This window comes from Boleophthalmus pectinirostris, unplaced genomic scaffold (genome assembly GCF_026225935.1).
Source record: "Boleophthalmus pectinirostris isolate CB_2022bp ecotype Guang Dong unplaced genomic scaffold, ASM2622593v1 HiC_scaffold_6, whole genome shotgun sequence".
Taxonomy (NCBI): domain Eukaryota; kingdom Metazoa; phylum Chordata; class Actinopteri; order Gobiiformes; family Gobiidae; genus Boleophthalmus; species Boleophthalmus pectinirostris.
Genome location: NW_026571447.1, coordinates 24,184,282 through 24,197,296, shown reverse-complemented (window position 1 = coordinate 24,197,296; position 13,015 = coordinate 24,184,282). Strand labels below are relative to the sequence as shown.

At 37.8% G+C, this 13,015-nt stretch overlaps 1 protein-coding gene across 1 annotated transcript; it reads right to left on the bottom strand.

Moving 5' to 3' along the window:
• Positions 1-6,441: 6,441 nt before the first annotated feature.
• Positions 6,442-11,929, bottom strand: tent5ba (terminal nucleotidyltransferase 5ba). The gene is made up of 2 exons (XM_020937550.2): positions 11,609-11,929; positions 6,442-8,862 (listed from the first exon to the last, which is right to left on the bottom strand). The coding sequence occupies exons 1-2, from the start codon at positions 11,762-11,764 to the stop codon at positions 7,834-7,836; spliced, it is 1,185 nt and encodes a 394-aa protein (XP_020793209.1). The 5' UTR covers positions 11,765-11,929; the 3' UTR covers positions 6,442-7,833.
• Positions 11,930-13,015: the final 1,086 nt, after the last annotated feature.

Sequence of the window (13,015 nt, the reverse complement as noted above, 5' to 3'; positions counted from 1 at the left end):
GAAATGATTTGACAAGTATAAATATAGGAAAGCGCCATTATTTTGTTGAATTCATGTTTAAAGTATCAGAAAAACATACGTTTCTTACTTGTAAATTGTGGTGAATTTTTGGACAGAACTCTCCAAAGCTTGATATCATCACGTGTGTTTAGAATTCAATACTTCCTGTAATTTCCAAGACATTTTACAACTTTTCTTTGTAAACTGCATCTTGCTTTGTGTAAAACTATTTTTTATATTTATAAAAGTTATAATCCCACCAAATTAATTCAAATTTAGAAGAATAAAAATCTGTCACATGCACTTTAATGCAGTACTGGAGAACTCTACACTGGAAAGGTTTCCTTATGTAATTTGCACTATTTTATTTTCCCAGCACAGTAATAAATAGATCCTTGCTTTGACGCTAGCATCTATAATGAAAGAGTCTACCCACACTCTGGCAGATCAGACTGGCCAATAATTGTCAAAGGGGGTGTACAAATTGTGTTAGTGTGTAAATCCCTGCTTACTCCCGTTTCCTTTTCAATTAGCGGCTGATCCAATTAGAGGCGCACAGAAGCACGCCGCCTCGTCACTGTCATGTCTGACTCTGCAATGCTTTCTGCTGATATTTTTAACAGCAAAGAGGGAACATTAGTGATTTAGACAAGCAGGGATTGGACCCAATACTAAGAGATCTACTTCAAAGCCCATTCGCAAACTAAGCCATGGATATTACGTGTTTATTATAATGTTATTACCGTTTTGTTCATTGAAAGATTGTGTGATTCATATTATCATATATTGTGTTCTGAATGTATTTATGGGCATGCTAATTCAAATTCAAAACAAATGGGCCCCAATACTGCTAATACTACTAATACTACTTGCTGCTATAACAAATACTTGATTGTTCATATAAACATTGTCAACTGGGAGAGTGTGGAAGTACAATTCTGGCCTGTAAAAACATACAAAATTCACTTGCAAGTGTCACATTTTGTTATATCTTCTACATCTTGTGATTTACAACCACACATAAAACAAAAACATTCAAATAAAACTGAAAAAAATCTGTTTAAAGTCTTGTAAAGAAGGTCCTGGCACCCTTCAGATGACCTTGGAGTTGACCTTGAGCTGTATTGTGAAAAGTGTGGGTGCATCTCCACTGACAATAATGGTATATGTGTAAACGTTAACTTAGGAGATTTGGGGCCTTGTGTTTTGTTGATGCTCCATAGTTGTAATTGTGTGTAGATGTTTTGTTGATTGTGAATGATCTCATCGGAAGTTACAAAGTCCCAAAGCGAAGAGTCTCTCACAATAGACAAGATGTTTCAATTCATCTGCTCCAAAACACTGCCAAAAGCCTACAAGGAAAAACACTGTGCAATCAGGAAAACACATGTACTTTAAGTAGTTTATTCTTGTTCATTTCCATGTAAAATCTTGACAAGTAAACAAACAAGATTGACAGCCAGAAGTACTGTCTAAAAAGTTAAAAGGCAAACAACCAATGTCTATGAATAAATCCATAAGTAAAACCTACTTGAAACTAAAATATATTTTTACTATTTTACAATTCAAATTATTAAAAATGTATAGATTCTCTTTTTGGAGACAGCAAACAGAATTGGCAAACTGCAGTGTATGCATACCCTGATGCCCCAGTAGTAAGCAGGCTGTTGTTACATCATTTGTGCTACTGCCAAAGGTCACAGTATTGGCTTGGACACAGAGCCTCAGGTCGGAAGCTTTTATGAATGACAGCCACAAACCACAAAGCTGACCTGAAGTCAATGTGAAAAACATGATTATTAGTGATTATGTATGTTTTAATATTTAGTTTTATAGCTAGTTTAGACTCTACTTACAAAGCAGTATATGTTGTCATGATACTGGATCATATTTTAAAGACCACACTATTTTAGACAATTAGATATTTTTCCCAATACAAATATAAACCATTCTAAAACAATTCAAGAAAGGTCAGATTTTGCCTATTTTATTTTATTAATTTATTTTTTCAGTACATAGTAACTAAAGTCACTAGTTTCAGTAATAGTTCTGGTATTGATTAGTATCTGAGTAAAGTTTTGTTTATTTTGTTTTTTTAACAACCCTACAGTATTGTTCTGTAATACTCAGGACATGGAACTAAGGTCAGTGTTTTTCCCAAATTGTCTGTGCGATGAAATACATATGGATATATAATAAAGTAGAACTAGCTGCTTTCATTCTTTCTTTTATTGTCTCTTAATATAGCAAAAATAATATTTTGGTAGACACATTAAAACTAGAAAGGCTGACTACTATGAAATCTAATGTCTATGAATCAAGCCATGGCAATATTCACATGTTCTTATCAGTGGAAAAAGACACCAAAATTTTACCAGTGGTTATAGCCAAGTCACACACACGGATAACCAAAGTCAACACAAAAGGCTCGAGTTCTCTATTACGGTTTTAGATGTATAATAAAATATGAGAAAAATAGAAATATTGGAAGAAGACATGTGTGGAATAGACGATTTTAAAACTATAAATGGCGTCACATTCATCTTTTAAAACCTCCAATAAAAAGCCACAAGATTTTCCATGTTTACACTCCAGGGTCAAGTCAATCCGGCCAAGGCAGTTTAGTTTTTACCAGCCTTTATGTTGGTCTATATTTAAATTGACATGGTTTTGATAATCAGTAACACTAAACAATTAATACACTTATAATAAGTGTAAAATAATAATCAGTTGTAGTAAAGCATGAACAAATGAATGAACAGTAACTAGTAAGTTATCACCCTAACTCCAGTAATTACTATGCCTGAAACAATCTTAATAAACTATTTATTCATTATGAACTGGGTCTTTGTGAATTAGGTCATGCTTAATTAAGGCTTAATTAAGTGCGGGTGACAGGCCTTGGTCCAGCAGGGGACTAAGAAGTGAAATTAGCTTTGGCTATAATCCTGCATATTTGCAAGTACATGTTGGTCTCTTACATTATCTTTTTCTGTCTTTTAATATGCTTTGACATTTTAATAAATAAATACAAATACAAGTGTGTAGTTGACATTTGATCTAATATAACTAACAGCATCACATTAAACATAAAAATGATGTATTACATTTGTGCATGAGTGTGAGGAGGTGCTGGGGGGAGGTGGGAGGAGACAACTGTGGTCTAAAAGTAAGACTTTCGGGAAATTCAAAATGTGGAACAATGACTTTCACTGAGTCTTAAGTCAACAAACCTAATCCGAACTCTGGCCCCGTCCACGAGCATGACTCACAGGGAATCCTCCTGGGGCCTCCTCTGTGCACTGTCAGGAGCCCAACCAGAGCTTCCCTCTCCACTTCCTGTCCCACAAAGGAATGTATCTCCATATGACTTTCCCCTATGGTGTGACACAGAGAGAGGACACATACTCTCAAAAGGTCATGACAAAATACAGCCTTCTCAAAAGAAGACGCTTTATCTTAAATATAAATATTTTAACTAAAAATCATAGCAGAAGTCATGTTTAACAGAATGTTCATTTGACAGAATGTGGATTTTCTAATGTAACTTACAACACATTACAGTCAATAATTTCCAGGTTTTATATACTACTTTCTATTGTGTACCACATCCCAAAGAGCTCTTCAAATTCACAGGCGTATTGTCTTCCTTTGTTTAGCAGCAGCCTGTATCACAACTTTAGAGTTTCCAACTACCTTTTTGTCATGTGTTTTAAGTAGTGTTTGTTATTACTGATTTTGTATTGATACTTTGCAGTGACATCGCTCTGGGGGTGTTCTGCATGTCAATGGTAGAATGTTCTGCAGTAACATAGTGGAACACCTGATACATTTTTAGTTCTGAAAACTTAAAAAAAATTACAAAATGGATTTAAACAACACAGTTTCAGGAGCCTGTGATCAATACAAGTGTTCTGAAAAAAAGTCTGGCTAATGCTAGAATGTTATGACTGTAATATTATGTGTAGTGTCTAGAGTTAGAATCTCACTACCTGGAAATGTTGATGATGCCAACCTCAAAGTATCAGCTGCTGTTAAAAATTGCTGTTAAAAAAAGATATGGACATTGGTGCGTGAACATGACATAGTTCCTACAAACCATGGGGTGAAGCCCTGAGTTGGCAGAGGTGTCTCTTGGACGGGGAGAGGCCAGTGGATCAGGGCACCTCTCTGCCGTTAAACTCAACACACTGTGGCCATTGAGTTGGCCTGGTGCTGTGGATAAAGTTAGGATTGTTTGTCATGGCGCTGTAATGTCAGGAATGCTCCTCTGCACCGCTGCCTCTGCTGCCTCTGCGACTGTCTCCGGCCGCGCTCTGGACCTGCTGCGGTGAGACCCCCCCCACCACACACACACACACACACACACACACACACACACACTGGTGGACATTTGAAGTGAACAGATACTAACAGATAGTATTTCTCTTGCGGGCTATTTTAGGAGCTCATGTACATCCAGATACTGTCCACCTGAGGAAGTCCACCCCATACTCCTCATGAAGCCAATATGACTTCTCTTTTACTTTTAATGAGACACAAAAATCACTTTGTTTTACAGCACTATCTCAAGTTATAAACACATCATAAAAGGTAATGGCATCAACATTATCTAGCATTCAAAGTCAATTTTATTTCACATAACTGTAAGTAACTAATTAAATATGTTGCTTGCATAATTACAAGTTTAACCACTGCCCTACTTCTGGTGCTGCCTGGATTTCATACACACACAAAGACCTCTAGTTTAACTGTATGTATGTGTATGTCAACTTTGTAACTATGCTAAAAGCTGTTATGAATGATAGAGTGGACAAACAGAGGGTATCCAAACAATGTCTAGTGGGCAGATTATTACCCGCCTAATGCCCATAACTGCTAAAAAAAACAAAATAAAACATTAAAATTGAAATTTCTGTTGTGTTCCCTAAAAGACGACAAAATAAGATTATGTAGCAGTGTATTGTCAGTCTGCTCCTCTCACCTCAGGGACATGTGTTTCCTGTTTGCACCATGATAATGATGTCAGCTCCTCAGAGTCATGTGCTCCTAAAGACAGTTTAATTTAAAACATGTAGATCTGACCAGGTCGCCCTGCTCTGCACTGGTCCCATTGACATAAGCCCACACATATGTATGCATCATAGAAATACAGTGTGTCAGGGCAGCTGCTAGGAAAGATTACTTAATCAGTGGTTTAAAGATAAGCTCATGTTTCCACTTTACTTTGGGGTGATGTTATATTTTTGTTTTACAGGCACACAGTGCACTCACAGTCACAGTGTGGAAGTGTGGAAATGAAGTTGGGCCAAATCAAGCTCCAGTGAGCCAACTAATTAACCATTTATATTTATGTTTCCATAACATTTTGTTGTTTTGTTACTTTTGCTTGTTTAGTTACAAATGTACTAACATGCATCAAGCTATTTGGAAGGCAGAGAAAAGAAATTATATCCAATATATAAAAATCATACTCACATCAACAGTCTAGGGCTGTAGGTCCTTAGTCATTTAATTTAGTGTAATTAGTAGATTTAATGGTTTGTATGGGACAAGAGCAGCAAAGGGAAGATGGCTGAGTGAGTAAATCATGAGTTTAATCTGCCCTTTTGCATTTAAAATCACACTTTTCTGTATAAATAGTTGTTTTTGCGTGGCTTTAGATTCATTAATAACAATTGATCATACTAGTTACTAATGGTAATAGTTGCTGCTACTAGCCTGTAACTTTTCTTTTCTTTCTTTCCTACCATGCTCTCATACTCTGTGTAGTTCAAACTCACAAATAGCCTTTCATGGCTTGGTAAAAAGCCCTGACCCGTGCTCTACACCTTTGTCACTGAGCTGCTTCTACAATGGAGCTGATCCTGGTATATTTTTGTTCCTGACTCAGACGACATGACATAGTATCAGTGCGGGGTTTCCACTGCAAACATGGGTGGGAGAACAGGCAAGCCTTTGTGAACAGCTTTAGTATCAGAGAAGAAAGAGCGGTCATTGTACCTTAAGCAAAAGACTCCTTATGGTTCATGTCCTTAGATTGTAATGGATCCTAGCAGACGTTTGACCAAATCCCACTGTATATGTATTTCAACAGGTCCTATCCACAAGTTTGTCACTTTAACACAGCTGTCTAGACCAGTGCTTCCCAATCAGTGGTACTTGAGCACTTACCACAGAATACTTGAAACAATTTCAGGGTAAAAAAGAAAGTGCATTTGAATAGTATTTGATTATGTAATTGACAGTTAAGTTTTAGATTCCAGTATCATTAAAACAAGAAAATATAACTAAGTATTGAGTATTAAACTGATTTATTTGTCCCAAAGTTAGAGGATACTTGATAAAAAAGGTTAGTCTAGACAACAACCACACTCCCATGTCAACAAAAAACTTAAATATCGTAACATCATAGAAAGAAAATGACCACAATACCAAGGCTGTCATTTTGTTGTTTTTAATGTCACAAAATTGAATGCTTCTGTTTTTGGAAAAGCGAGACAGTAATCTACAAAACACAGCCGATGCTTGAGAACTTGTCCGGCTTCATTTTAGGCACTTGGAAACTTGACAATACTTCCTTTGAGAACAACAAATACATCTTTGGTCCAGTAAGTAATCAAAAAGCCAGTGTGAAAGCAATACCAGCTACGTCATCATTACTTCAAAAATGTACTTCTGTTAGAAAGTTTCGTAAGGACGTTAATACTTAAATAGAATGCAATCGCTACATCTCAGAAATGACCAGCAATCTTACAGATGTTTTGCAAGAATACACACCAATCAGGCATAACATTAAGACCCCCTACCCAAAATGCAGTCCAATATAAAACAATCATATTTTATATATATCCTTCTTCCTGAATCAGCCTAAACTTTTTAATTTCTTCACTTAAACTACAGTAGTTACAGTGATAATAATAACACACATTGCATTCCATGTTTTAGATAAATCTAGCCTGCACACTTTGCACACTCATCAAACTTGCTTAATCCTTCTCTATTTCCTTTACATTAAAACTTAAATTAAAAGTTTAAGTAATGCCCTAATATTGAATGCATCTAGAGGTGGGCAACAATATATCGATATATACCAAACAGGTTTATGAACTGATGTTTCTACATGCTTATGGGTAATTTTACAGTCCTTTCACATTTGTCTGACTTAAATCTCTTTATCTGATCAGGCAGAACCACTCGCTTTGACAAACTTTATAAAGACGAGTGGATCTGGAGCGGTATCCTGTCTCTTTGATTTCAGCAGCTTAACCAGTCAGAGAGACGCATGTTCAGTTCACATCAAAAATAAACATGGCTGCTTACACATAAAAAAGAACACATAAAAAAATTACATAAAGGATTGAGAAACAGTGCAGATTGTTAGAGAATCCCCAATTACAGCACCAAACTATTATTTAGCTCAAGGAAAATAAGTTATATATTTTGTTCTGAATGTTACAAGAATTTTCAAGGAGATGTCTTCCGCATTTGACGTTGGATCAAATCAAGTTTGGACAGAGGCTTTTTTTACGCTCTATTGTCCCAGTCCCTTCTGGAATCTAAAAGAATGCAAAAGGGACTGCCTGGTCAGGCAATAAATCTCTACTAAAACATGCATTAGTACATTTCTGCCATTTTGATTATTGATATCATGATATTAATTTTGTCAACATCGCCCACCTCTAAATGTACCATCTTCTAACATAAGTCATGATCTTATGCCCGATTGGTGTTGGACGGCTCAATCAAATGCACAGCAGTACAAGATTGTTTAATCGAGTCACATTTGGCAACTTTTTTTTTTTGATAGTCCATTAGTTTGATACAGTCTCTTCAGCTACAGGGCAGCCATGTCTGGTAAGAGTTAGTGCACGTGGACATCTGCGGTGAGTGCACGTGTGCAATGTAATAGTTACTGAAATTAATGTCCTGTACGTAGGGCGCTGGCTGGTAATAACACGTGACATTGGTGACCGTTGGTATGGCGTTTTGCTCGGCTAGTACCCGCAGTGCTAACATAGAGATGAGGCTGAGGGTCTGACGCCTTTCGTGGCCCATCAGACAAACAGTGCTCTCATTCACGACCTGGTGCAGCGTCATCAGACATTCGTAACGCTTGTGCTCCATCCCCGCAAAGTGATTCTGGAGGTATGCTTCCAGTTTTCTCTGCTGTTCACCGATATCAGGAAAGTCGATGAAAAACCTGGAGCACATGTAACGCTGCATTTGCTTCATGTCCGCTTCAGAGGATGGTCTAAACCCCCGGACAAGCAGGTGGCAGTATTTCAACAAGCCACCGCCGCGGATTTCCTCTGGACTCCTCGTGGCTATGATCCGTTGGCACAAATGTTCCATGGCGGCCCCGAAATCTCCATACACACTCTCACCTATAACTGTCGGATGGAAGCTCTCGGACATTGGCGTTTCTGAGCAACGGTCAAACAAAAGCAGAGAATCTAGGCAAATCTGAAAAGAGTCCACGCTAAACTCAAACTGACGCCGTAAGGAATCCACAAATTTAAGTTCCACGTTTTTGCCGGTGTTGTTGGACAGCGAGATGAGGCTCCAGCGATCTGTGTCATTGCAGACTTTTACCAGTTTCTGAACGTAAGCTTCTTTGAGGGTCAGTGCCGATATCCGCTCTTTACAGACGCCAAGAGGTAAAAAGTCTAGTAGGCAGTCCAACACAACGTCCTTCACGAGTCGAAATGCCTGGTCATCTTTGAGAGAAACGCCAAAGATGAGGTCCAGGTCCTTGTATCCCAGTCCGGAGTCTTGGTGTAGGACATGGCTGGCAGCAGAGCCATTCAGCCTCACATCTTTAACACAGATGCCCTTCTCTTGCAACCGCGCCCGGACCACCTGAAGACACAAAACAGCCAGGTAAGACTTTCACATGAACTCTGGAGAGAGGTGTGATGTCAGCAGTCAAAACAGTGGCAGTTTAATAATTAGGACTGGGTATCATTAAGAAGTTGCCAATATGATACATATCTCAACACAGTGAGCTTTTGATTTGAAATGAGATATTTCAAATCGATTCGATACACTTCAATAAAAAATAATAGGTAAATCATGGTTGTGGATCTAAAAGTCTCTGTTAAACCACTTTTTGTGCGAAGTTCATATGAAACACACCCATTTTAATCATGAAAACAGTAAAAGTCAAATTTGTTGTATAAGAGTTTCCTTCCTCTTATCAAGCAAGAAATGGTAACGCTGTAATGTAGTAAAATATACAAAAAAATACTCGATATATAGATACAGCAGCCCAAGATATCGATACTATATCATCATATTAAACTATACAATATATCCATATTTTGATATTTTTGCACATACCTTTTCCTATTAATAACCATAGTTGGCAGCAAGATAAAGCAAGTACAGTTAAATGTTATCCTCATACACTTAAATTCACAAGCCAAAAGGCGGCTTAGAGCTAGGCTTGTGAATGTAATCATGACATTTCTTATCAGTAAGATAGTAATAGGCCTAAGGATAAAATGGCTGTGCCTATCTTAAACCAGCGATAGTAACTATGAGGCCTTACAACAAAACATTTAAGATAATGATTCTGAAATATATTTGAATAAACTCATCACAAACATAAAGAAAATCAATCTTTTGTGAAGCCAGGTCAATACGAAACAACTCAAAGTTGTAATTTAAGAGAAGTCCAAGTCCTTGTAATTCTCTCTTATCTACACTCTGATAAGATGTAATATTTCAGTGAGTATGAGAATCTTCTGCAGACGTGACGCTTTGGTGAGGGTTGGACACTTCATTCTGGGTCAGTGGGGTCAGCGACAGTGGTCTTCCTCTGCTCCACTGACCTGTGCATGTCTAAGCTATCTCACCTCAGTGCGAGCTACAGCTGCTTGGACCAACAGTCACCAGTGCTCACATGCTTTTACTGTTTAGTATGTTTGGATGGATTTTAAGATCAGTTCAATGATTGTGTTCTTTCTGTTATTTTATATTACTTTTTAGTTAGTTAAGTTGACAATTTTGCATACTTGAACATAAAAATGGATTGGTTGTGTTAGTTTTCTTTGTGTTCCATGTGTCATCCTGTCTTTTATGAATTTGTAAAGTCCACTAGTTTATCCTTTACAAAAAAGAACTCATGTTTAAGTTTACATAATTTATCTTATGAGTACAATAATGCCTTCATCTATTTGCAAAACTGCATAACGCCAGCTATCATTCATAATCTGTTCTCAATAGCCACAGTGCTGCTATAAATGATTTATTTTAGATTATTTTTCTAATCCCTCTGTCTATATATATTTGATATTTTACTTTAAATGATTAACGCAGTTGACTCACTGTTGCATATAAATGGTAGTACCTGTTGAACACATTAGCTGAACAAGCACACTTAAATCTCCTGCCTGGCCATGGTCAGATTAGTGACCCTCTCTCCCATGGTGATCAGATAACCAGCCAGAGCTATTTATACATACTGGGTCAGGGAATTGACAAATAAGCAAGGAAGGGCATCAGAGTTAAAATTACTAATATCCTGCTTATAGACTAGTCGTTATCATTACATATAGTTGGGACGCTCTTTTAAAGTGCAAAGGTAAGGCCAAATCTTTACCACTTCCACCACAGATATGCCCGAACAAGCTCAATACAAAAAAACATGTCTCTTGTCTTAAGTCAAAAAGTGCATGAAGTATAATTAGAGGTACAAAGTGATATAATGGTGGAGTCACGTCTGTACACCAGCTTTGGGTTGTAATACAATTAAAGTTGTTAAACATTTACAGTTGCGTTGGGAGGCATTCACATCATCATATCATGTCTTAACAGGAGTTTCACTGCTCAGGGAATACACAGCCCTGTTACTCAAACCTACATTTAACTTTTTCCACAAATAAAAGCACGAGCTTGGGGCCTCACGTGTCGACTTTGCTCAAACTGCATATCAAAACATATTACCTGACATACGGAAACTGTTCTATACATTCATTTGAAATTTCCATCATGGTTTTGGGATTCCTAGCCAAGTGTGTAAAGACAGACGGAGACATGGGAAGCTGGGAGAGTGAAATATGACCAAGCCAAAATGTATGAGTGGCTGGAAAAGTGGTGGGTATATATCTGCTGAATCCATTTGAAAAGTAAGCAGGGGGGATGTAATGTCTTGAGAATGTGCACAGGGGAGACATGCATGCTATCATGGAAACTGTGCATAGATTGGGAATGACTCCACTCCGATGCAAGATTATAAAGACGTAAAGATAAGGATTAAATCATATCTCAGTTGCTCATATAGGCTACAAAATATTACATAAAAAAACTTCTTAATTTGATTCATCAGCTTCCAAGGTGGTCTCCTGGTATGTTTGCTATGGCATATAATTAACATAACATATTCAGGATATCTTGATAACCCTGAGCACAGTCTTTTGTTGTTGTGTATTTTTTTTTATATTGAAATGGCAAACACATTCTGATTCTGATATCGTATAATAAAATAATAATAATAAGTAATAGGTGACACCAGGAGGCTACATTTAAGAGTTGCTGTGGTTCAAAATGTTTATTTAAATAATTAAAGTCAGATGAAAGTGATCCAAGATGATGCTGTAGTTACCTGAACTATCTGCCGGGGCTGCACGGACAGAGTGGGGAAGTTCCCTCGTCCGTGAATGGGAATCGCTTCTCCCAGAATCGAGTCAAGCCGCTGCACCTGATCCCACGACAGCACGCAGAACCGCCGGCTGGGATCCAATGCCTCAGCGCAAGACATGTCAAACTCTCAAGATCACCCCAAGCTAAACAGAAAGCAAAATAGTGGTACTTCTTCCTCTGGGGGTTTAAAGTGTGGTAAATTCCTGGGCTGGTAGATATTTGGAGGAGAAAGCTGAGACTGAAGTGGGATGAGACGCTCCTCTTGACGCTGCGCGCAGCTCAAATCCGGTCACTTTGCAAAGAAGTGGTTCATAAGGACCGGAGGGTTTAAAGACTTCGAGAGCGGACCGCTGATTGGCTGCTGTGTTTGGTCATTGATTATGGACGCCCAGCCCGGAGGAACAGCCTCCATGTGACGTCAGCCTGACAGCTTCCTGCCCCGCAGCGCGAGCCCAGCGACAGCAGCTCACCAGCTCCAAACCACATGGCCCCAAGGAGGTTTTACCCGCTCAGGTGTGAGTAACCTGACACCTTTACACAAGTAGGCCGACATCATTTTATGCAGTTCATGACTGAACCATATGGCAACAGGATAACCAAATGTATGTAGACTAGGTTTATGTCACGTTATGTCACGTTATGTCAGGTTTGTTCAGGTTTTGTAAGGTTGTGAATTTGAAGCTGGTTTTACCAAAATAGGCTAGTAGTAGGCTATGAGTTGTTGTAATGCTGTTGGATACGCAGTGTGTTTAGTCTATGCCTATAGGCCTCGTAGCCTTCAACAGCAGTGTGCGTTGCAGGTGAGCTGAGATAGTTTAGTAAACCAGGCTTACATTACTCACATTTTGATATAGCTGAAGGAAATATAGATGAAAAACAATAGACTAATAATGAAATTATTATTATTATCATTATCATTATTATTATTATTATTATTATTATGATTGTTGTTGTTGTTAAAAACATAATAATAATAAATAAATAGCAGTTGTTAGTTTGTATCTATAATAAGTTATAGAACTTATTTATTTCACTCATATTTATTTCACCTCAAATCTTATTGTACCGAAGAAAATAAATAATAATAATAATAATAATAATAAAAGTTCTCCACTAGAACAAAGAAGGCATGCCCACAATAAATATTGACCCCCAAAAATTTTTACTCCAGCTTTCATTTACAGAACGATAACTCAATACTGTCATCTTGACAGGCTTACATGTGAGTCCTCCACCTAGAGCTAACACAGCTCTCTACAGTATATATGTATACTATTTACTCAGGTGTGTGCATGCAGGGCTGTAGTTCTGTCCACACATCCTTCTACATGATCAGTGATCTGTGTTCAAACCACTCCTTGTCACTGGG

What these genes read in the sequence shown, in the direction of transcription:
- tent5ba (XM_020937550.2), bottom strand. Translation starts at nt 11,764, where the DNA reads ATGTCTTGCGCTGAGGCATTGGATCCCAGCCGGCGGTTCTGCGTGCTG. An exon ending in AGCCCCGGCAGATAGTTCAG is followed by an intron (nt 8,863 to 11,608) that starts GTAACTACAGCA and finishes TTGTGTCTTCAG; the next exon opens with GTGGTCCGGGCGCGGTTGCA.